Source organism: Gigantopelta aegis, chromosome 3, assembly GCF_016097555.1.
Source record: "Gigantopelta aegis isolate Gae_Host chromosome 3, Gae_host_genome, whole genome shotgun sequence".
NCBI lineage: Eukaryota > Metazoa > Mollusca > Gastropoda > Neomphalida > Peltospiridae > Gigantopelta > Gigantopelta aegis.
This window is the reverse complement of record NC_054701.1, coordinates 94302595-94327254: the sequence shown is the minus strand read 5'-3', so window position 1 is coordinate 94327254 and position 24660 is coordinate 94302595. Positions and strand designations below refer to the sequence as shown.

At 37.5% G+C, this 24660-nt stretch overlaps 2 protein-coding genes across 7 annotated transcripts in view; one reads left to right on the top strand and one right to left on the bottom strand.

The window, feature by feature from the left end:
- Window positions 1-1306: 1306 nt before the first annotated feature.
- Window positions 1307-20856, bottom strand: LOC121369380 (IQ and ubiquitin-like domain-containing protein). 2 transcript variants are annotated; one of them, XM_041494444.1, is made up of 12 exons: window positions 20776-20856; window positions 14860-15941; window positions 13266-13400; window positions 11535-11702; window positions 10426-10757; window positions 9246-9456; window positions 8526-8701; window positions 7913-8083; window positions 6721-6897; window positions 6114-6362; window positions 4827-5012; window positions 1307-3737 (listed from the first exon to the last, which is right to left on the bottom strand). In XM_041494444.1, exons 2-12 carry the CDS (start codon window positions 15932-15934, stop codon window positions 3561-3563), a joined length of 3057 nt encoding a protein of 1018 aa, XP_041350378.1. In that variant the 5' UTR covers window positions 15935-15941; window positions 20776-20856; the 3' UTR covers window positions 1307-3560. The 2 variants fall into 2 exon arrangements, with proteins under 2 accessions (XP_041350378.1, XP_041350379.1); XM_041494445.1 differs by having other exon boundaries at window positions 10426-10754.
- A 117-nt stretch (window positions 20857-20973) lies between these two features.
- The window catches only part of LOC121369379 (dynein heavy chain 12, axonemal-like), a 121842-nt gene continuing 118155 nt past the window's right edge, over window positions 20974-24660 (top strand). For all 5 annotated transcript variants that reach the window (XM_041494440.1, XM_041494438.1, XM_041494439.1 and 2 more), the window contains exons 1-3: window positions 20974-21152; window positions 22104-22339; window positions 23457-23547. In XM_041494440.1, the coding sequence (XP_041350374.1) occupies window positions 22104-22339; window positions 23457-23547 (327 nt within the window). In that variant the 5' untranslated portion in view covers window positions 20974-21152. The remainder of the gene's footprint in view (window positions 21153-22103; window positions 22340-23456; window positions 23548-24660) is intronic.

Genomic DNA, 24660 nt, shown 5'->3' with positions numbered 1-24660 from the left:
AGTTTATTTTTACAAGTGTACAGAGAATGCAAGTATGAGTATTGATGAGTAATTTAAGAAAACGCTATATCTGAAACAAGTATCCAGACAACCTTTAGTAGTTCAAACCTTCTAAACTTCATTTTCTCTCAAACATTAAAATGACGCTGAAAACAATACAATTCTCAGGCTGCAAAATGTATCCAAATTAACAGGATTATTCTTGTGCACCAAAGCATCATGGATCCTGAAATAAGTTTAAATAAAAGTTTATTTTTAAGCATTTCAAATTGCACATATACTCTTACTGCCCCACCCATCAATAACCCCCAGTTAGGTCTCCATACACGCCATTCGATGAATCTGCCATCAGAGAACATAGGCGTGCTGGGGTGTCGTAAAACATTCATTCATTCATTCAGAGAACATAGAAGAGCAGGGCCCCCATTTCACTAAACATCGTATTGTGGAAAAGATGACCAAACACCACAACACTTCCTGTAGTTCTGTCCACTCTATAACAGAGAGAGGCAACAAATCTGGCTACGATGGATGCCAAACTATCATGTCACATCGTAAGCCTAGTTTTGCACGAAAACGTAATTCTACTAAACCAAAATTCTTGTTACTACTATAGTTCAACAAATATAGTTAGAACACATATTTAATTTTCTTTTGTTTTTAAAAATACTCCACTTCCATGATGTAATTTTCTACGTGAAATTGATGTCAAACACGTGTAAACGCACGAACAGTAGAACTGCTAGTAGCAGACGTAAACTTACGATGTTTAGTTCTTCTTCAGCGTTCGACTGGTTGTGTTACATCCTTTGTCCCGTGAGAAAGAAAAAGAAATGTTTTATTTAACGATGCACTCAACACATTTTATTTACGGTTATATGGTGTCAAACATGACTACGGACCACACAGATAATGAGAGAGGAAACCTGCTGTAGCCACTTCATGAGCTACTCTTTTTGATTAGCAGCAAGGTATCTTTTATATGCATCATCCCAAAGACAGGGTAGTACATACCACAGCCTTTGATATACCAGTCATGGTGCACTGGCTAGAACGAGAAATAGCCCAATGGGCCCACCGACAGTGATCGATCCCAGTGTCCCGTGAGAGTCGCAAGAAGGGCTGTTGGGCATATATCTTTTGCAGAGCTCCACAGCTTGGCTCCTGTCCTGGACAGAGGAGCTGACCAACGCCGGCACATGTGCCCAGAACAGGCATGCGCTACAAGAGTTTGTTCTGAATGTGCGAAATTGGGCCCTGAACTGTTAAAAACAGCTTCATTGTAGGAATTATTCAAAACTGAACACAGTACTTAAATTGTTTATTATTTAACAAAATTTACACATATAAAATATCACTTAAAACACACATTACTATATGCTCAGGTGGTCAACGTTACCAAAACAAATTTATACTGACTCAGTAAATATACTGATACATGTATACATACACCAACCATCATGTTCAACAAGATAACTGAATACTTTCACGTATACAAAGGAAAATGAGGACTAAAATACATTAAACTGACTGGAAACAGTATATCACAGACATTCAAGATAAATAATCAACAGAGAAGATAAATAATCAACAGAGAAGATAAATACCACAGTTTTTACATAGGTGAACAAAATAATTTGATTTCAATACATTTTATTTCTTTTTTCATTTACTAGATTACAGCTGTGCAATCTGAGAAAAAATATATAACATGATTTTGGACTGTACTAATTTTATTTTATTTTATTTGGTTAAAACAATATACCAGTGCATGCATGTATTAATTTTAAAAGCATGTTTTAATATTTTGTAAATTTTTTTAATTTATGTGTCAATAATAAAAGAAAAAGTGAAATGGGAATCAAATGTGCTATTATACACACAGAAAGCTCAATTAGCCAGATTTCACTCAATTCGCCGAGTAAATCATACGATTTAACAGAATGTCAGTTATTTTTACAGCATGTATATTTGGATAAAGCTTTACATACATGGTATGGCATACGCTATATTTAAAACTACGATGTAACCAATGCATGCAGCTTAGTTTGCCATATACAAGGTCTCCTATAATTGAGATAATAGAATTATGTACGATAATTATCTCCTCCTGTTTCAAGCAGGAGAGTGCTACAAATAGGTCCAACTTTGCTCAATGTTGACTCAAGGGCATATGAATAAAATGACATCTACAAACATTAAAATGTTTTCTCTAATATGCATTATTCAATCTTACAGCTGACAGAATGGACTACATCACTGCATCCAACATATATCTCGATGCAAATAAAAATTGCATCCTATAAGGCAGGCTGTCATTGGTTCAATATATTTTATTTACTTCAAACATTAAACCAATTATTGAGATAAAACTTAGAGAATATGCCGGTGTGATCCCTATGTACAGTTGCTTAACTTCGAACCACAGTCTTACCCTGAAACAGAGTACTGATGTTTGCTGTCACATTTAAGTGCTTCATTACAAAAAATAACCAGTCTAAAATAATTACTTTGTGTCATGAATGAAGGAGTTCTTATGTATATAGGCCTATTATTAACGACAAAGATATTTTACAGGAAGAAAACTAATACCCTAAATGTGTCATCTGAAATGACTTGTACTAAAAGATGAGTCTGCTACACCTGCAAACCTTTCACCTGGCTCACCTATCATTTAATTGTGCTAATTTTTAACTGTCATAATTTAATTACTTTTTGGCACAGGGCAATTGAAGAGAAGCATGCTCAAGATGTTATTATTTTATAAGTCATGGCATTTAAAAGTACAATAATTTAGAACAGACAAAATTGTCGACACAGTACAAAACGTATTCTTACAAAACAAAAAACACTCAAGGGGAGATAACTGTGAAATTACCCCCATTAATTTATAATGTACAGTTAAATCTACATATAGGCCTAAACCAAACTGATACAGTGCTGTTGGTAGAAACAGAATGCCCGATTTCACCAGGAGTTACGGTTCTTGGGACAATGTCATTGGATGTTACACTAACAAGTCATCAATACTATTCATCTTCAAAATTGAAATGTTTCCGAGAGCAGATGGAAAACATGTTAATACATGTCATATGAATCATACAAATATTTTTTCAAATTCACAGTTTGTTTTGTTTTACATATCCCATATTTTCGTTGGACCACTGACAGTTGGTATGTATGAATTCCTCAGACTGAACAGAGGCGTTGGAAGATACCAGCAACTGGGGGAGGGGACGGCTTCTGTATATTAATTTTCTTGTCGAATAAAGAGCCAATGTATTATCTTCAAAGTTGGAGGAGGCGGCAATGCCTTAATTTGCTTGTTGAATAAAGAGCCAATGTATTATCTTCAAAGTTGGAGAGGGGGGATGGTGGACATGCCTTAATTTGCTTGTCAAACAGAGGGCCAATGTATTATCTTCAAAGTTGGAGGGGGAGGCAGTGCATTAAGTTGCTTGTCAAACAGAGAGCCAATGTATTATCTTCAAAGTTCAGGCAATGCCTCCTTCCCCCCTCCCCCCACTTCTGACCCCTATGTTAAAGACCATCAACATAATTTATGCTTTCTGTTGTACTGGCACTGACGTCCCTGCTACGGACGGTCCACGCGTCCCGGTGTCCTTCTGGCTGGCTTTCTGTCGCACTAGTTCTGCCATGCCAGGAAGACGGGAGAAATAGTTCCTAGCCAAGGTGTGTTTTTGCTTCACCTTGTGTATAAACACCTGACCGTAGCCCTGAAGAGGAAAGAGAAAACACAAATGACAACATGTACTGGCGAACATTTACTTCAAAGTTACTGATGTCAGATTTTGAGAGTCCAATATTAAATTTGGTTAACAATCCTCTAGGATACTGTTTTGGTTATTGGATGTACACATGTATGTGTAGTACATCTGCTAACTGCAATAGTCTAGAAATTAAAGAAACCCATAAACAAATTTTGATTAACAGCGCTGGGTTATTGAAATACTTTTTTCCATAGACAGATCAACAGATCAGTGCATACCACGAGGTTTGACATCCCAGACATTTGGACAGAACAAGAACGGCAATTTATGAGATTGGTACTTAAATACAAGGATGTATCGGCAACAGAGTCAACTTACCCAGATTATTTTAAGCTGCTAATATTGTGTTAAACTTCCATCAATTGTTGAAAATCATATTTGTTTTTTGGATACTAGTATTTAATAGAAGTATGTTATTCTGTACAATACTCGGGTAAGGACATAGCCCATTGGTAAAGAGCTTGGCTGATGTGAGTCGGTATAACATTGATCCCTGTCGATAGTCCCATTGGTAAAGAGCTTGGCTGATGTGAGTCGGTATAACATTGATCCCTGTCGATAGTCCCATTGGTAAAGAGCTTGGCTGATGTGAGTCGGTATAACATTGATCCCTGTCGATAGTCCCATTGGTAAAGAGCTTGGCTGATGTGAGTCGGTATAACATTGATCCCTGTCGATAGTCCCATTGGTAAAGAGCTTGGCTGATGTGAGTCGGTATAACATTGATCCCTGTCGATAGTCCCATTGGGCTATGTCTTATTCCAGCCAGTGCACCACAAATGGTCTATAAAATGCCATGGAAATAGCCCAATGAGTTAACCAATGGGGATCGATCATTGACCAACCACACATCAGGCAAGCGATTTACCACTGGTCAAATCAAGACTTAAAGCAGAATTAAGCCAATATAACTACTAGCAACATAATATTAGACCACAAACAAAATAAGCCCAGCTTAGTTCTAAAAAAGTTCAGAATCTGGCTTAAAAAATAAGTGCATTTATTGTAAATTTGAACCCAAAACAGATAACTGACCTCCTCCAAACTGTGAAGTTTGTCGTGGGCAGACGCCTCATCTCTGGTGAGTAGGATACAGTTCCAGGGAGACCACTCTTCGTTGCTGTCCCACCGCACCAGCACCAGGTCGAAGATATCATCCCACGCGCTCAGCGTGCTCTGGCTGCTCCAGATGTTCTCTACGAGATACCGCAGATCACTCTCCTGAAAATAAGAACACATTCAGTCAAATCACTCTCCTGAAAATAAGAACACGTTCAGTCAAATCACTCTCCTGAAAATAAGAACACATTCAGTCAAATCACTCTCCTAAAAATAAGAACACGCTCAGTCACCTCATTCCTCTGAAAAATAAGAACACGTTCAGTCACTTCACTCTCCTGAAAAATAAGAACATGTTCAGTCACTTCACTCTCCTGAAAAATAAGAACACATTCAGTCAAATCACTCTCCTAAAAAATAAGAGCATATTCCATCAACTCACCCTCCTTCATGCAGTTCCACCAGTACAAGTAAATCACTTTTTTGTTTTAACTTTGAATTCTTAACCTGACCTCAAACTAAAGTAAACAAGTGTAATGGTGGTGTAACTACAAGACAGGATAAAGAAAAGAAAGAACAGCACATATGTTCCTGAAATTGTAGTTTTTAATTCAAATCCACATGAACTGATCAACCAGGTACTTGTACTGGAATTTTAGCAGAAGGTCTAGACTGGCGAGCAAAGTTTATAGAGTTGAGTGAATTTTTTTTATTAGTTTGAGAAGGATTTGAGGTTTTGACCCCCCAAACTATCCCCCTGCACACGTGCCTGTGAAGAGTATATCACTTTCCTCTGTTTGGTCATCCTATTCAGCTAACATAAAGGGCAGCTGCACAGTAAAACTGATTTCAGAACAAAACTGCATAGAAAGAAAGAAAGAAATGTTTTATTTAACGACGCACTCAACACATTTTATTTACGGTTATATGGCGTCAGACATCTGGTCAAGGACCACACAGATTTTGAGAGGAAACCCGCTGTCCCCACTTCATGGGCTACTCTTTCCGATTAGCAGCAAGGGATCTTTTATTTGAAGTGGTTTACACCTACCCATTGAGCCTTGCAGAGCACTCACTCAGGGTTTGGAGTCGGTATCTGGATTAAAAATCCCATGCCTCGACAGTACCTACCAGCCTGTTGACCGATGGCCTAACCACGACGCCACCGAGGCCGGTTAAAAAACTGCATAGAGTAAACTGTACCAGGATGAAAAGTTTATGTATTTAAATGTGTGCATAAGAGTTGATAAGAAACCCTCGAACCTGTAAGAGGAAGGCGATCTGTGACTGATCTCCGTACGCCTCCTCGGACAGTCTCAGCATCTTGAGCATGTAGCGGTAGTGGCTGTAGTCCTGGCGCACACGACCATCATTGTCGATCTTGTTGCACTGACGACACTTGCCCACCACTCGCGAGTTCGACGACAGAGGGAACTCTGTTGATGGCAGGTAGTTGTTACAGCCAGAACAGAAGTAGATGTTCTTCCGTAATGTCGATGGGTCTTGTGGAACCTAAGCAAAAGATGGCGATTATTGCTATTAACAATACACACATACACATATGTATATAATTTTATTACATATTAGCAACATTTCTAATCAATTAAAAATTGAATAGCAAATACTGCTTAATATATTAAAATTGTGTAGCGATCTCTGAAACGTGTTGTGAATTGTCATGCAATACTGAACAAAATGTTCCTTAATATTACTAAAAATCCAAATAACGACTGTAACCAGCAACACACTGTGTACAAAAATGAATATTCGAGGTAAGAAACGGTAAATTTCATCCAAAGATATATCATACAGTGTTTCTAGATAACTGCGAGACTTTACGCTGGAAGTGAAGAATGATTTGTGAACTCACTTTGAGCAGTTTGGCTGCCTCTGGGTTGAAGGTGGGAGTGCGGATGTACTGCAGGAACAGCGTGGAGATTCTCCTGCGCAATCCGTCGAGGTTCGCCTCCTTCACGCCCCGCATCAGCAGGTCCGCCTCCCGGTCAATCAACTCAATGATCTCTTGAGTCAACTTACAGTCATGTTCCTGAAATGTCAACACAGTATTATAGTCTGCAGACGTCAACGTAAAAACAAAGTGATTAATTACTCTGCTGCAGTAATTAAAATTTACTTCTTCATGTATTATGATCTCATTGACACTGATCGAGAGTGACAAGAACTACGCACACACCCCACCCCATCTGCACCTGTTTTGTCTAGATGACCCCAACCCATCCAAAATCTACATTTAATACAGTCACCATGACCCCAACTCCTTGATCATGTGCTTGAGTGAGCAGCACATCTTATGTTAACAAACCCCCCCCTCCAGATCTGCCCTACCTTGACAGTGTTTGAGTAGCACACACCCTCCAGATCTGTCCAACCTTGACAGTGTGTTTGAGAGTGAGCAGCACATTCCCCTCCAGATCTGCCCTACAGTGACAGTTTGTTCGAGGGTAAACAGCACATCACCCTCTAGATCTACTCTACCTTGACAGTGTGTTCGAGTATGAGTAGCACCCCGCTCCATATCTGCTCTATCGTGACAGTGTGTTCGAGTGTGAGTAGCACCCCACTCCATATCTGCTCTACCGTGACAGTGTGTTTGAGGGTGAGCAGCACATCCCCCTCCATATCTGCCCTACCTTAATGGTGTGTTTGAGAGTAATACACCCCCTCCATATCTGCCCTACCTTGATGGTGTGTTTGAGAGTAGTACACCCCCTCCAGATCTGCCCTACCGTGATGGTGTGTTTGAGGGTAAGCAGCACACACCCCTCAATATCTGCCCTACCTTGACAGTGTGTCTTAGGGTTAGCAGCACATCCCCCTCCAGATCTGGCTTACCTTGACAGTGTGTTTGAGAATTAGCAGCACACACCCCTCCATATCTGCCCTACCGTGACGGTGTGTTTGAGGGTGAGTAGCACATTCCCCTCCAGATCTGCCCTACCTTGACGGTGTGTTTGAGGGTGAGCAGCATATCCCCCTCCAGATCTGCCCTACCTTGACAGTGTGTTTGAGAGTGTAGCACACACCCTCCAGATCTGCCCTACCGTGACGGTGTGTTTGAGGGTGAGTAGCACATCCAGTCTCTCGTCCTGTGTGAGGTATTTCATGTTGATGCTGTTGTAGATGTCTTTGAGTTCCCGTGCTCGGATCGTATATGGCGTGTCCATTTGGGTCGGTCTACCATCTCGGCCTTTCCACGTCTTCGGGGCAGCCGCCTAGAGTGACGAAAACAAGACCAGACATTAACAAACATGAAATGATAACACATGAATCATGTTTGACAAGGTTACATTACAGTCTTGTGTAATAATGTACTGTAAAAATGTCTGGTAGTTGTTTGTGTAGTTGTAAATACAGTGGATTCTCCTCATATCCAGTTTAAATGGTTCTCCACTAGTCTAAAACAGCACTTTAATCAAAGACTCTGTGTAAATGAACATTCTACTTTACATAATTTGTTCAAACCACCAGTAAATCAGACTGCGAAGGGTCAAACCTGTAAAACACAACCAGAGAATGGATACATCAAGGAGGGCAATTCCAATCCTAAGTTGCAAAAGCCTCAGGCGAGTGTTCCACAGAGCTAAATCTTTCTCCCCTCCCTCGACCCCCATACAATAACTAGATACATGCAACAAATGTCTACATGTGATTCACCTTGTCGAGGAAGGTCAGTATTCGGAGTTTCTTGTTGGTGTCGTCAGCCTCCAGCTTGTGTCGGTCGATGGCGGCCAGCAGCTGAGTTTCCTGGTCCAGCAGCATGTAGAGTGCCGCCTTGCGTTCCGCCCCCGTCAACGTGCTGTTGATCCGCTCGATCTCCTCCAGCCGCCACTCTGTCACAAACAACATCACCGTCAACAAATAATTCAAACTAGCATTCTGACTGCATGTACTGCTAAAGCAGGCCTAACAAATTTGTGTATCTCAAGAACCATAACTCTATGAAAACGGGGCCAATCCCCATAAAAGTCACACCTGATCTGTAACTCTAAATGATAAAGCTATAGACAAAAAAATTCAGCTCTCTTGAGGCATTGTGAAAAAAGGTCCAGGAAACTATAAGTGAACAGATGGACTGAAGGATGGACAGACAGACAGACAGACAGACAGGATGGAGACAACACCCATAATCCCCTCCAGTTGGACCGGTAGGGGGCAAATTATCTTGTCAAGATTCTATATAGTATGATGACCAAAACTCAACAGGTCTTGTCCATGTGTCAAATAAATCTAAAGGTAGATTCACACTCTATTGCTGACTGGTTGGCCAGTAGTCAACTCAAGAAGTCCTAATTCTGTTCATATCTAATCCACTCTTTTTTACTCATTTTCTAAAGCTGGTATCACAATAACTTGATGAGTTCAGGCTATACTCACTTTCCAAGGCATGGTACAGAAGATCAAAATCATCTTTGTTCTTGGGGTTCATCCTCCTAGCAAACTCCTGCTTAATTCGGTCTTCTTTCTCCTTGATTTTCCTCAGTTCTTCTTCCCTCTCCCAGTCTAACCTCTTCTTTTTGTCGTCTCGCAGTTTCTGCACCCTTCGTTTGGCAAGCCACCTTCTGTAGTACTTTTGTAAAATGATGATCTATAAAGAAGTAATTTAAACAAATCATGAAAGGCAAAAGTACTTTGGAAATGACAGGTGTGAGACGTGATGTGTGATATGGTTTGAGTGACAAAGACTAGGATGTGGAGGTGGACAGCAAAAGAAAAACTGAAAGGTAAGAGGAGCAGCCAAGTTGTGAAGACATGAGATGGTAATTAATGATCAATTATCCAACAGTAAACTACTGTATTAACTACCTTATGAAGAACCATGTCGAGATGTTTGTCGGATGTGGTGTATTTCTAAAATGTTATCAGTTAATCTGACTATCAATTATCCAACAGTAAACTACTGTATTAACTACCTTATAAAGAACCATGTCGAGATGTTTGTCGGATGTGGTGTATTTCTAAAATGTTATCAGTTAATCTGACTATTAATTATCCAACAGTAAACTACTGTATTAACTACCTTATGAAGAACCATGTCGAGATGTTTGTCGGCTGTGGTGTATTTCTAAAATGTTATCAGTTAATCTGACTATCAATTATCCAACAGTAAACTACTGTATTAACTACCTTATGAAGAACCATGTCGAGATGTTTGTCGGCTGTGGTGTATTTCTAAAATGTTATCAGCTAATCTGACTATCAATTATCCAACAGTAAACTACTGTATTAACTACCTTATGAAGAACCATGTCGAGATGTTCGTCGGCCTTGGTGTATTTCTAAAATGTTATCAGTTAATCTGACTATCAATTATCCAACAGTAAACTGCTGTATTAAACTACCTTATGAAGAATCATGTCGAGATGTTTGTCGGCTGTGGTGTATTTCTAAAATGTTATCAGTTAATCTGACTATTAATTATCCAACAGTAAACTACTGTATTAACTACCTTATGAAAAACCATGTCGAGATGTTTGTCGGCTGTGGTGTATTTCTAAAATGTTATCAGTTAATCTGACTATTAATTATCCAACAGTAAACTATTGTATTAAACTACCTTCTGAAGAACCATGTCGAGATGTTCGTCGGCCGTGGTGTATCTGCGTGGACTGATCAATTTGTCGGGCATGTTCGACACGTAGACTCCGATCTTGGTCATCTGTGTGGCCATGTCGTTGCTCGTCTGCTGCAGCCTGTGCCACTGTTCCATCGTCTGCGTGTCACGGCAGTACCGGTCGACCGGCGGCGGAGGTCGGAGTATTTTCATCGTCTGAGCAGAGGCGTTGTGGAACTCTACCCCAGTGTCTTTGTGTCGGTAACCTCCCAGGTAGGGTTTCTTCCTCGTCGTCCTCTCAATCTCCACGATCACCTCACGCAGGTCACCTTCTTCTAGGTGGGGAGGAGGAAATTTTAATTATACAAGCATGTCAACTATTTGTCATTGATTTTGTCATTCTGACCACAGTAACACATATGCATGAACAAGGAAGTACATTTAGGAAAACAAATAATATACAGTGCAATTCTTCAAAACGAAACCCTTTGTAAACTGAATCTCCATCAAAAGTGGACATTTTACACGGCCCATATTTAAATATCAGTACAGAACACAACCTGTCTAAACTGTTCCTGTGAGTATCCAGTCTAGAGGGCTGTCTCTGTACATATTCTGGGATATGTAGGACATTAGACACAAAAAAGCAGATGCTTACATAATTTTTTTAATCTATGTAAGAAAATCTTGACACATGCTATGAACATATTTCAGTGTGATGAAAAGGTCAACATAACATTATTTACTACAGGTAATACCAATATGGAGGGCCCTACATTAACTCCCATCATGAAAACAACTCAGTGTCCATGTTTATTTGTCCTATCTATATATTATGTTTCTGCTCAAACACACTTGATTAAAAAAAAATCCATTTGATTATTTTAAAAAATCCACTTGATTAAAAACATTTATTTGATTTAAACAACTGTCAAATATTCAAAACATCATTAAAATTATGAATAAATGTTTTATCAAAATACATAATTTTCAGTTGACTTGTAATTTACTATAATAATTGTCCTATACATCAAAAACCACTTGCCCTGGACAATTTCACACAGAACTGTGACATGTCTATGAATTACGTGAATGACAAACGTATCGCTGACCTGCCTGGACCCGAACCGTGATGACGTCGGGCATGTGGTACTCTTGCCGTGGGCGGTACGCCTTGATGGGCATGTTCACTGGGTCGGCTGACTGCAGCTCCAGCTGGACGGTGCCGTTTGGACCTACACCCAGATCGGCCAGAGTCGTGTCATCCGCCATTCCTTTACCTACATCATGTCAGAGATAGGGGCAAATTCAATTTGTATGTAATTTTTTATGCATATAATCTGCACGTAATTAATAATGCATAGATATGCACACATGTACAGAGATGCATAAATGGAATCTACTTAATTCATTTGTATAGAAAGTGATTGCTGCGGGTTACTCATTGCAGATTACGTATGTATATGCATACGGATTATGGACAAATGAAACCTGCACCATACCGTGTTATGATATAGTTCTTTACTAGATTAGATTAAATTTTGGTTAGCACGAGTACTCTGGTGACACATTTATATTGGCAGAGAAACAGTTTATGTATATAATGTTAACAATATAGAACCGCCAAGAAATTAGCTGAACAAGGATTTACTGTTATGTGCAGTAGACCGTGAAAAGTAGGTCACAGTGACCTAGTAATAGTATGTGACACATCGCCATCCCAAGTTGTTCCTACATATGTGGTTTGATGGTCCTGTATGCATCTTTATGCAAGATATGGTCCAGACAAGAAAACATTAACAGATGGACGGACGTACTTACAGATGCCATACCATAATACGACCCCATCATAGACGGACGTACAAAAACATGGTTGTTCTTAGGTTTTTTTTTACCATATTTATATATATATATATATGCATTTAATCCACTAACAAACAATAGGTTACACAAAATTAGATTGAGTGTTGTGCGAATGAAATTACCATTGTAATAATTTTCACAGGTTCGCCTCCATCCCAGTCCACAAACCAGACAACGTTTTGTTCAGTATCACGTCACGATTCACTACACAAATTTCAGAGATTGCTACACAATTCTAAAATGTGAAATAGTAGTTGCAACTCAATTTCTAACTGATTACCAACCAATCTGATTAAAATTAGCTCTACTTGTCTACCAGTAGATCTAAAAGCATTGCGTGGACTCCAATGTCCAGGTGACATTTAATCTATAAATAACAATTTAAATATCGACTAATTACACTTCACCTATTATAGCATTATTCGGAAGCATACAAATTCTAAAAATATCGGGTGAGACTATTTATGCAATAGGCGAACTTTTTGGTCTATTTCAACACTGAAAAAAACCCGGGGAAAAGTGCAGTAATAAACTCTGGATTGTATACTAGTATAAACAGATTTTATGGCTATACCATCACGTTTTTTTTTCCTGTAGTGGAACGAATTTTATATAAAATTTTATACTGCAATTAAGTTTTCGGCATACTTCGTAATTCACCCGAATCATTTCGTATACCCTCGACATTATCCCAAATGTTTTCAAATTCTTTTCAAATCACTGGCATGATTTTGCAAGTAAGATTTTGATTGGTGGAATGAAAGGTCAACTGGACATGAGCTCCAACGGGCTGATGTAATAGTGGAGCTAATTTTAATTAGATTGATCACCAACTGTCACTAATCAAAATTTTTAAAACAAAATGTCCTCTGCAAACCCATGAGCATTACTGGAATAACTTTAATATATAGCTGGACATATGGACAAAAGACAAAAAAAGGAAGTTCTACTTTAAAAATAAATAATAAAACTATTCTTACCATCATGCATTAGCAGAATAAGGCTGAACGGCATTTTCAGTTCTGAGGCAAAATGATCCTTGAGCTGTTTCAGAGTCTGTCCCAGAGTGCAAGCCAAAGTGACCACCTGTCCACTAGGCATCAACACGAACTTCACTACAAGTAGAAACATGAACTTCACTACAAGTAGAAACATGAACTTCACTACAAGTAGAAATATGAACCTCACTACAAGCAGAAACATGAACTTCACTACAAGTAAGAAACACAAATTTTACTACAAATAGAAACATGAACTTCACTACAAGTAGAAACATAAATTTCATTACAAGTAGATGTATGAACTTCACTACATAGAAACATGACCTTCACTACAAATAGAAACAATAACTTCACTGCAAGTAAAAACATGAACTTCACTATAAGTAGAAACATGATACTTCACAAGTAAAAACACAAAACTTGACAAGTAAAAACACAAAACTTCACAAGTAAAAACACAAAACTTCACAAGTAAAAACATGAGCTTGATCCTCTTCCTGGGCCTGTGCTTATGAAACTTTTTCGAGTCCAGACTCAATCTCTAATGACGTCACATGACGTTATCATGATATTAGTGTCTCAGACTCTATTACAGTCTCGAGTCTGGGCTGTAAAATTTTTATAAGCACCAGGTCAGGTTGTTATCTCGAGCTCCTGATCTTATTGACCACATACCCCTTGTTTTCACCATAGACAGGGGGTAGGTCTTTGTAACAGGGAATATGGTGAATAAACAAAATTAAAAGAAAAGCCAAAAGACTGAAAAAAATTCAAAAAAAAAAAAATCAAGCAAATTACAAACAAAACATGAGCTTCACAAGAAAAAAAACCCATGACGTTCACTACATGTAGAAATATTAACTTCACTATACAAGTAAATTTGTAGCCTTCACTATAAGTACAAACATGAACTTCACTTCAAGTAGAAGCACGAAACTTCACTACAAGTAAAAACACAAATCTTCATAAATTTAGAAACATGAACTTCATTACAACTAAAACACAAAACTTCACTACAAGGACACTAACTTCACTCCTAGTAGAAACATCAACTTCACTACAAGTAGAAACAAAACTTTACTAAAGGAACACACATTTCACTACAAGTAGAAACACTTCACTAAAAGTAATATAAAAACTTGAAATTCACTAAAAGTAGAAACAAAACTTCTTAAGTAGAAACATGAACTTGACCACAAGTGAAAGTACAAGCTTAATTCACTTCAACTAGAAACACACAAACTTCACTATAAGTAAAAACACAACTAGAAACATAAACTTACTATAAGTAGATGTTACACAAACTTCATTATAAGTAAAAACATGAACTTTACTACAAGTAAAAATACAAACTTCACTACAACTAAATACATGAATTTCACTACAAGTAAAAACATGAACTTCATTACTAGTAAAAACAAGAACTTCATTACTAGTAAAACCACAAATCTCACTAACGGTAAAAATATAAACTTCATGAAAGTAGAAACATGAACTTCCCTTGAAGAGAAAATAAACAAAGTGGTTAGGTTTGACCCTGGTACACGAAAATTAACCACACCGACAGACTAACCTGTAGCATTAGCCCTCAGACTGACTGGTCGCTCCACCATCTGCTCGGAGGAAATTGCTAGTGCTGGTATGTCATATTTATCTTTTTCCATGGGAGTGTCGTCACCAACATGCTTTGATTCACGCTGTACCTCAGGCTTATCCTTTTGGGCTGGCAAGTCTTCCTTCTTCTCCCCTTCAACTACCGGTTCCTGTGTGGCAGGTTTCTCTGACACACCAGCTGCAGCAACTTCAGGTCCTGGTGGGGCATCTCCAGCAACTGCTTGTTCCACTGGTTCAGGTTTAGCATCAGCCGCTTGTTCCACTGGTTCAGGTTTAGCATCAGCCGCTTGTTCCACTGGTTCAGGTTTAGCATCAGCTGCTTGTTCCACTGGTTCAGATTTAGCATCAGCCACTTGTTCCACTGGTTCAGTTTCAGCATCAGCCGCTTGTTTTACTGGTTCAGCATCAGCCGCTTGTTCTACTGGTTCAGCATCAGCCGCTTGTTCTACTGGTTGAGTTTCTGCTGGTGCTGCTTCTACTTGCTCACTTTCTGATGGCTCTTCTGTAGTACCTGCATCAGCCGCTTGTTCCTCAGTACCAATCGGTTCACCTTCCATTTCAGCTGATCCAGTCTGCACTGGTTCAACTTGTTCAGTTTCCACTGTTTCAGCGGTAGTTGATTCAGTCTGCTCTGTTTCAGTTTGTTCAGCTGGTTCAGTCTGCTTTGTTTCAGTTTGTTCAGCTGGTTCAGTCTGCTCTGTTTCAGTTTGTTCAGCTGGTTCAGTTTCCACTGTTTCTGTTTGTTCAGCTTCCACTTGTCCAGTAGTAGCCGATTCAGTCTGCCCTGGTTCAGTATCTGTGGGTTCTGTCTGCTCTGTTTCAGTTGGACCAGCTTCCACTGCTTCAGTCTGTTCAGTTGGTTCAGCTTCAATTGTTTCAGTTTGTTCCACTTCCACTGGTTCTTTTTCAGTTTCTGCTTGTTCAGTTTCTGCTTGTTCAGTTTCAACAGCAGTTTGAGAGTCTCCCGGTTCAGCTTGTAGTTGAGAAACACCTTCCGGAGCAGCATCTCCAGTAGCCTCCTCCTTGTCAGACATGCTGCTGCTAAAAAATAAAAGTTAAGGGTCTCTTAAGTGGGTTAGAGTTAAATGGGTACTATACATTTCGCTCCCAATTCAGTTCAACCCCAGTTTGACCAGTTCTCCTCAAGTGTCAGTTCGCCCCCAGCTATTTGTCAGTTCGCCCCCAACTATTTGTCAGTTTGCCCCCAACTATTTCTGTTTGCCCCTCCACCAATATTATTAGATAATAAAGATGATTTTGATGAGGGTTTTTTTTGGTTGTTTTTGTTATGCACGCATGTGTATGTGTAGTCTGTGTAGTGTGTGTAGCAATTGTCATAATTGCCCCCATTACTTGCCATTATGCCTCGAAAATCTTACGGCGTCAATGGCAAGAAAAATGCCTGGTTTGCCACTGTGCCCTTCCCATACCATACATTCCATGTTGTATATATGTACTTTTCCTTGTCCATAGGACTGTTTTACTGACCATGTCAAATAAAAAAAAAGTAAAATCACCCATCATGGAAGCAGCGGTATACATGTTCAAATTCAAATATTTTATTTCTTCTAGAGTTGATGTCCACGTAACAATGAGTGGTGCATTACATGTATATATAATATAAAATATAACATATATCACATGAATGTGGAACAAGGTCAGTATATATGCTTTATGTTAATTAGGTACTGCCTTAATAGTCTTCATCTATTAACTTGATTGAAATAATCCGACATACTACCCAAACTCTGATAAAAACTAACCCCAACACAGATGAGAGTGCAATTATCCTAAATGAAAATTGAATGTCAGATTACACCAAAATTAAAAATTAAATTATAGTTCCGTAATATTGCAACTACCAAATCCCACACACATACACGCTAGGATTCAGTTATGTATTTTGTTGTTGAACATCGAAATGCCCTGGCATGGGAGAATTAAAAAAAAGAAAAGAACAGGAGCTTAGGTTGGCAGCAGCGAAATGTGCGAAGCTAGCCACTGTCTTTAGGTATGAGTGCTTCAATTAAACTTAGTTTTGTCAATTGATATAGTTATTAGCTGTGGAATTGCAGAGTGCGTGTTGGCCGTGACCGCGGGCTAGGGCCAGAAGTCATTTGAGATACTGTCCAGTCAGAACAAATGTGCGACAACCACACACTCATTAACACACACGACCCTTAGCTTATATATATATATATATATAATTAGGAGCCCAATTCATGTTAATAAACCTATATTATCATTACATGCAGGTGTGCTGGGTGGGGGTTGGGGGGGGGGGGGGTACCAGGAGGTTGAACTTCCTTCCCTGCTCAAAACAATTCCCCCCCCCCCCCCCCCTAATATATTTCCCTGGAAAACATCCATATCCAACAAATTACATAGGCTAAGAGTCCAAGGTCATAAGGTGAAATTATTTTTTCTGAGAATTTTGATAGAAAGTAAATTGCGTTCATACCCCTCTTTAGAAGGAAACATTTGTTTTGGTGCCCCTCCAACTTGCCTTGGTGCCCTGATTTTTGTTATTAAACTGAAAGCAACACTTGCCATACCACCCCCCCCCCCACCCCCCAATTGAAATGTGTGTTTGCACCGACAATTGAGAAAAGGGAACATATACCATAAATAGAGGATTTGTCACAAGTTTTTTAATATGAAAAATATCAACCAAAATACTGATTAAAATAGACTTGCTTGATATTTTCCATATTAAAAACACTTGTGATGAATCCTCCCCCTCTCTCTCTCTCTCTCCCCTCTCTCTCTCTGAAATCTGAAATACACTACAAATTGTTTTATGTCTGTAGTAAATAAACATTTTAAAACAGTGCATAAATATAGGCACCCCCTTGTATCCAAAATGATTTGCATGTCCAGTGATTCGGTGCAGTAGATGTGGATCATTGACCCTGCTATTTATAGACTGCCCATGACCTCACTTTGTAGCCCATAAATGCTACACTATTGTCCCAGGATTATTTTAGTATTTTTTTTGTTTTGTCTTGTTAAAAATATTACTATGAAAATGAACGACCACACATGACCCATCTCATGATCAGTTTCGGAATCGTTTTCTTGAGTGGCACAGTACTGCAGATGCATACATGTTCATTGTCATGCATGGTTAAGATGCCTTTTGGTTTTTTTCTCGGGTAGATTGTGCACACATGTGGATGTTATTTCACTTTTATTTTTTGTAACAATGTGACAATTGTGAACTGGAATGACTGTCAATTAAGGTTTAAAACTTTTGTTTTGTTTACATTTGTCTGTGTTTTCCATTTCAGTATAAATAAAAATAACCAGAAAAGACATTTATACCGTTTACTATAATTTTTTAAATGCGGGAAAGGTGTTGTTAGACTGGTTTTAACATTCTTAATATCAATAAGGCTGACCTACTTCGTGTTTATATACACGAAATCAGGTGAATGATTTATTTTGAAATGATATAATTATTAATAATTCTTTTTTTCTTTTTTTTTAATTCCCGTAACAATATATATGTTGATACTCGATTAAACATTAAAAAAAGAATTGAACTTTAATTCATTAAAAACACCAACAACATGACAACTTCCTTAGCATACTTGAGCAAAATACCAAGTATGCCGAATTACCGGACGCGCCAATACACCGGACACAGTTGTATATATATATATACGAAGATTGCCAGTAGAACTGGTTCTTGTTGGCACTAACAACATATACCATTGCGAACATACATCGTATAAGCATTTATTTTCACTCCAAAATTGAGAACATTTCCGTCTCAGTTTTTTGCTATATGACCGTACCTGGCTGTAGTACCGGTCTAAACAGGTGGTTCATTAACCGATTCACTCCGGCTGTCTCTTGCACTGTACATCCATGTCCCAAAAGGTTGATGCACAATATTATAAAATAACATGGGTAAAATACAGCCAGAAGGCTTACCATTAAACATACATATTGTTTTAATTCTTCACCATTTCCTAGAAGTGAATATGTGAACCATAACATGTGTCACAATTAGGAACTATAGTGGACCGTGATCAATGAACTCTCACCCGGAAGTGATCTGTGTAGTGAGATCTATTGTTAACTATTAATATATACACAACAATTTGGTTAGCCTAGATCAAAAGGCTTTTGATTTACATAGCACCTGTCGTATCACAGCCATAGTGGGCAAGCTCTCAGCTCATTAAATACTGCATTACATACACTAATACAATCGCAATGGTGTATGTTGTTAGTGCCAACAAGAACCAGTTCTATTGGCAATCTTCGTATATATATATATATACAACTGTGTCCGGTGTATCAGCACGTCAGGTAATTCAGCGCACTTGGTTTTTTGCTCAAGTATGCTTAGGAAGTTGTCATGTTGTTGGTGTTTTTAACAAATTAAAGTTCAATTCCATTTTCAATGTTTAATCAAGTATCAACATATTTATTGTTAAGGGTAAAATTAATTGGGTTTTGTTTGGAATTATCAACAATTATATCATAATTTCAAAATAAATCATACACCTGCTTTCGTGTATATAAACGCGAAGTAGGGTCAGCCTTATTGATAATAAGAATGTTAAAACCAGTCTAAAAACACCATTCCCGCATTTTTTTAATTATAGTAAACAGTATAATTTAGTTTTTTCTGTTATTTTTATTTAAACTGAAAAGGAAACGAAACTGTCACATTGTTACCAAAAAACCAAAAAACAAAAGAAGAAGAAAAAGAGAAAAAAAGAGAAATAAGATCCACGTGTGTGCACAATCTATCCAAGAAAAAAATCCATGTAGGCATCTTAGCCATGCATGAAAATGAACATGTATGCATCTGCAGTATTGTGCCACTCAAGAAAACAATTCCGAATCTGATCACGAGATGGGTCATGTGATCGTTCATTTTAACAGTAATATTTTTTAACAAGACAAAACAAAAAAGTACTAAAATAATCCTGCGACAATAGTGTAGCATTTATGTGCTACAAAGTGAGGTCGCAGTTTATAAATAGCGGGGTCACTGATCCACATCTACTGCGCCGAATCACCGGACATGCAAATCATTTTGGATACAAGGGGGTATCTACATTTATGGACACTTTTAAAATGTTTATTTACTACAGACATAAAACAATTTGTAGTGTACCTCAGATTATGCACTGCTTCATTGGTGAGAGACACATTTTATTAAGTATTTCACAGTGTTCACATAGAAAATAGTCTTTGAATGCTTAGGTGCACCGATACAGCGGACAGCACTGTATATATAATTGTTTTATTCAAAGGACCAAAATGTAATTTGAATTTCTTTTTACCTGAATTTGAAATTCCTTCCACTGAACAATGAACAACTTGGTTTCATAAATTTTTATTTGTTTTTACTGATTTTCCTGGACAAACAGGATTATCTGTACTGGTGAACTGGTAATTCATTGGGGGCGAAGTGACATACTTGTTGGGAGCGAACTGACATAACTGTTGGATGCAAACCAGTGCGGGTTGAAGTGACATGATGGGAAAAATATCCGTCCTGCACCCCCCCCCCCCCCCCCCCACCCCCAATGTAAAAAAGGGATTTTTTGATGGGGCTTATATATGGAATGAAGGGGGGGGGAGACATATTTTGCCGGATTCCATATACATAGCCTTGGCCGATGTAGTCTCAAGACGAAATCTGAAGATTTCATTAGCCTACCGGTATTTCCTAGCCAGTAGGCCTATGCCAGTAAGCTGAGTAATGCCTAACGGAGTAAAAAAAAGCAACATGTAAGAAGTCAGTTATTTTTCACTGTATACATAATTACTATCATTCGGTGTATGCGTATTGGTACAGCTGTAAATTAAAACAATCTATTTAATAAAAAGAAAAAGAAATTGAGCTTACATGGTCAAAAGGCAACAAGTTACCACTAAACGCTGTTGTCATCAAGAAGCAGCCATTTTGACTAATTGTAGCAACGAGTCGTTGTCAAGGCTAGTTTCAAAGTACATCTGTAACGATTAATTGCATTGGTTCTTTAGAGATGAGTAACCAATGAACACTTTCGTCTTAACGTTAGTTGGCTTCTGGGCCTAAAAATAATGGAGGTTGGTCGCTAAAGCTTCCATAACAACAAAGGGCATAAGATGTTTTAATATTGTGGCAAATTGTTGGATATGTGGGGAAAAAACCTTATTCTGTGAAAAATAACATTAATATTGTGACTCCTGTGTGTTTGTAGGAGGGCGTTTAGAAGTTTTTGAGTATTTTGTTATCAAAAGGTTTGTCATTGAGAAGATTTTGCGTTTAACAATTTAATGTAGCCATATTATGATATTAGGGACAGTCCGTAGTACAGTTTTACACTTATTTAACATTAAAAATAGCACATACATTTGATGTTTTTGATGAACTGTTCTTTGACAATGCCAGTCACTTAATAATGATGTTGACAGAACTTTAGTTTGGCACTGTTTAACAGCACTGCCCCAGTCTGGGTTTTGTCACTTATGTGGTCCGTTTGTTAATTAGTCACAAAACGAGATAATTTGTTAATTAGGGGTGCAGCCCGCCTGCCAAATGTGAATAAAAATTCCGACGGAGGAGTTGAAAAAAAGACAACCACTAGCCGGGTGGGCGAACGTGGGGGGGGGGGGGGGTTAGGGTTTAATTTCAGAACAATATGTTATTTTTTTATAAAGTAAACGCAGCCGATCAAGGTTATTTTAAAAATTTGTACTGTTACAGATTATATCTGTCTAGTATATTTATCAGCAAAGTAAAAGAAACAAAATACACCTACAAACAGAAAATCTAAAATTAGATTGATCAAATGACAGTGACAGTAAAATGTGTGAGTGATGTTGACAAATCAGAAATTAAATTTGGAGATTTAGGATTCCACCAGAATTGTAAAGTTGTACAATATAAATATTTTGGGATTCCGTCTAAAAAATGTATGCTTCTGACCCAAAATTTGGGAATCATACAAGCTGATTTCATTCTGCTAAATTTGCAGCATACAGATGATATATATATATATATGTTTTGTTTGTGTTTTCTTTTTGTGGGGATTAACATCACAAAATGTTACATATAATGTAATAATAATACATGTGTAATACCATAATTAAAAGATAATTAATTGATAAATTTAAATAATGTTGAATCTTGTGTATATTGTAAATGTTTCTTTGGAAATTTGTTTTTAAAGTTATATAATATACTTGTAGATGGCTTCCAGGAAAATGGAAACTACTGGTGACACAGATCTTCAAGAAACACCAGTGGATGTCGCACCAGGTGGAATACTGGTCACAAACAAACTGGCTAGTATCCTACCTGAAGGCTACCCACGTCTTCCTCCAATCAGAAAACCCAAATACCCAAAGGAAGATCCATTTGCCAAGAGTAAAATGATGACATTCCGACTGTCCAATCACAAACAGCAGCTGCTGATGAAGATTCTGTAAGGCAGTCACTAGAAAACATTCCATAAGACAGACTCTATAAAACATTCCACAAGACAGTCACTACAAAACATTCCATAAGACTGTGACTACAAAACATTCCATAAGACAGTCATCACAAAACATTCCATAAGACAGTCATCACAAAACATTCTATAAGACAGTCACTACAAAATATGCTAAAATCTAACGAATTCAAAACATTTGACAATCACTAAAACCATTCTATAAAATAATTGGTATGAAACATTCTATATAAGACAATCACTTCAAAACTTTCTATATGAAAATTACTAAAAACATTTATTAGACATTCATTACAAAACTTTCTATAAGACAGTCACTACAAAACATTCCATAGTACAGTCACTGACATACTATTATACACTCACTGCAAAACATATTTAAGATAATCACTTCAAAACATTCTATAAATCAATCACTACAAAACATTCTATAAGACAATCACTGTAAAACATCAAAGACAATCACTACAAAACATTCTATAAGACAATCACTGTAAAACATCAAAGACAATCACTACAAAACATTCTATAAGACAATCACTGTAAAACATCAAAGACAATCACTACAAACATTCTATAAGACAATCACTGTGAAACATCAAAGACAATCACTACAAAACATTTTGTAAGACGGTCACAACAAAATGTTCTGCGAGACCATCATCATTGTATATATATAAAACATTCTACAAGACAATCGCTACAAAACATTCTATAAGACAATCACTACAAAACATTCTACAAGACAATCGCTACAAAACATTCTGTAGGACAATTATCACAAAACATTTTATTTAATCATTTCTTCAAAATCATTGTTCTAAATTATACTGATCATTTACTAAACAAGTCTTAAATCAATTAAATTTTGTATGATGATGCCATATTTGTAACTTTCATAGGTATAGTTAAAGTATCTTTTAAATCATTAATTATGTAATAGTTACTGTTATTATTAATTTTATTATTAAATTATTATTTTATTAATATTTTTTTGCTTTATTGTAAGTTATTATTGTTTATTATTGTTATTCTGTTTTTGTTTATTGTTAATAAAACCATTACATGTATGAGTGGTTTGTTTGACCAGACAAGACACTGCGATCAAAGCTATGGAGGACACTAAAGAGGAATACGAGCTGACACCAGCCAAGTCGCCACCGCCAGAATTCCCACCAGAGGTACAACGTACATTCATTTTATATTTCAGTAAAATCCCAACATTGTATTTACAGACCGAATGTTAACTGAGTTTTAAATCAGTTTTGTTCCAATCTTATGGTGAAAGAACTGTTTGTGTAATAGCACACAATTTACTCACAAACTATTGGCCATCTAGCTAAGTTGTTAATGTTGATGCTTGGTCTAGTAAATGTAAGAAAGAGTTCACATACACGTAAGCTACTCTCAAGTTAACAGCAAAGATGATTTTATGGTCTCTTTCCCACACATTGTTTTACCTAATACTACCCATATTTGCAAACCCGGACCATTTACACAGTTCATTTGAATACATACCAAAATGTTTTTAATTTTACTAACCCGGACCATTTACACAGTTTATAAATAAGAGTAAATATGTAACTGATTTTCATTTCACTGAAGATAAATAGCGTGTGATTTGTTTTGAATTGGTATTAATGAGTCACGTGTTGCTTGTTGTAATTACACAACACACGGGAATACATACTAATACACTGTCTTACTATTAATAATACAGCGCAAGAGGCTCACCAAAGGCGAAAAGATTATGGTAAACATCACAATTCAATCTCTTTGTCAAACGAACAGCATGGAATTGTTTTATTTGAAATTGTAGATGTATTTTATGTATTGTTCTTCACGGGAATGATAATGATGTCGTCTCTTTAACATCAATATCAACAATTATAAAAATTGTCAGTCAACACAATATATACATTGTATTCTTTTATTAGTTTTTTCTTTTGCCTCACAAAACAAATATATTTTTGCCTTGTTCACATCTCTTTGGAAACAAGTTACTCTTTCATTTATACTGTATTAATTATTCTCACGTGTATTCATGTTCTGTTTACACCATAGCTGTATTGCAGGTGCGTGTGAAAGAAATTGTGTAGGGAGGGGTCTGGACTCTGATGAGTGAACTTTTTATGGGGAAGGTTGGGTCATGCTCTCTGAAAATAGATTGAAAAAAAATAAAAAAATCTTGAAGCAGTGCAGGGTTTCGACCCCTCTCTGCACACACACCTGTTATTTTTTGGTATTGTCTACATCTCACTGTGTTGTTACCTGTATGTGTGTGTTAATTAACT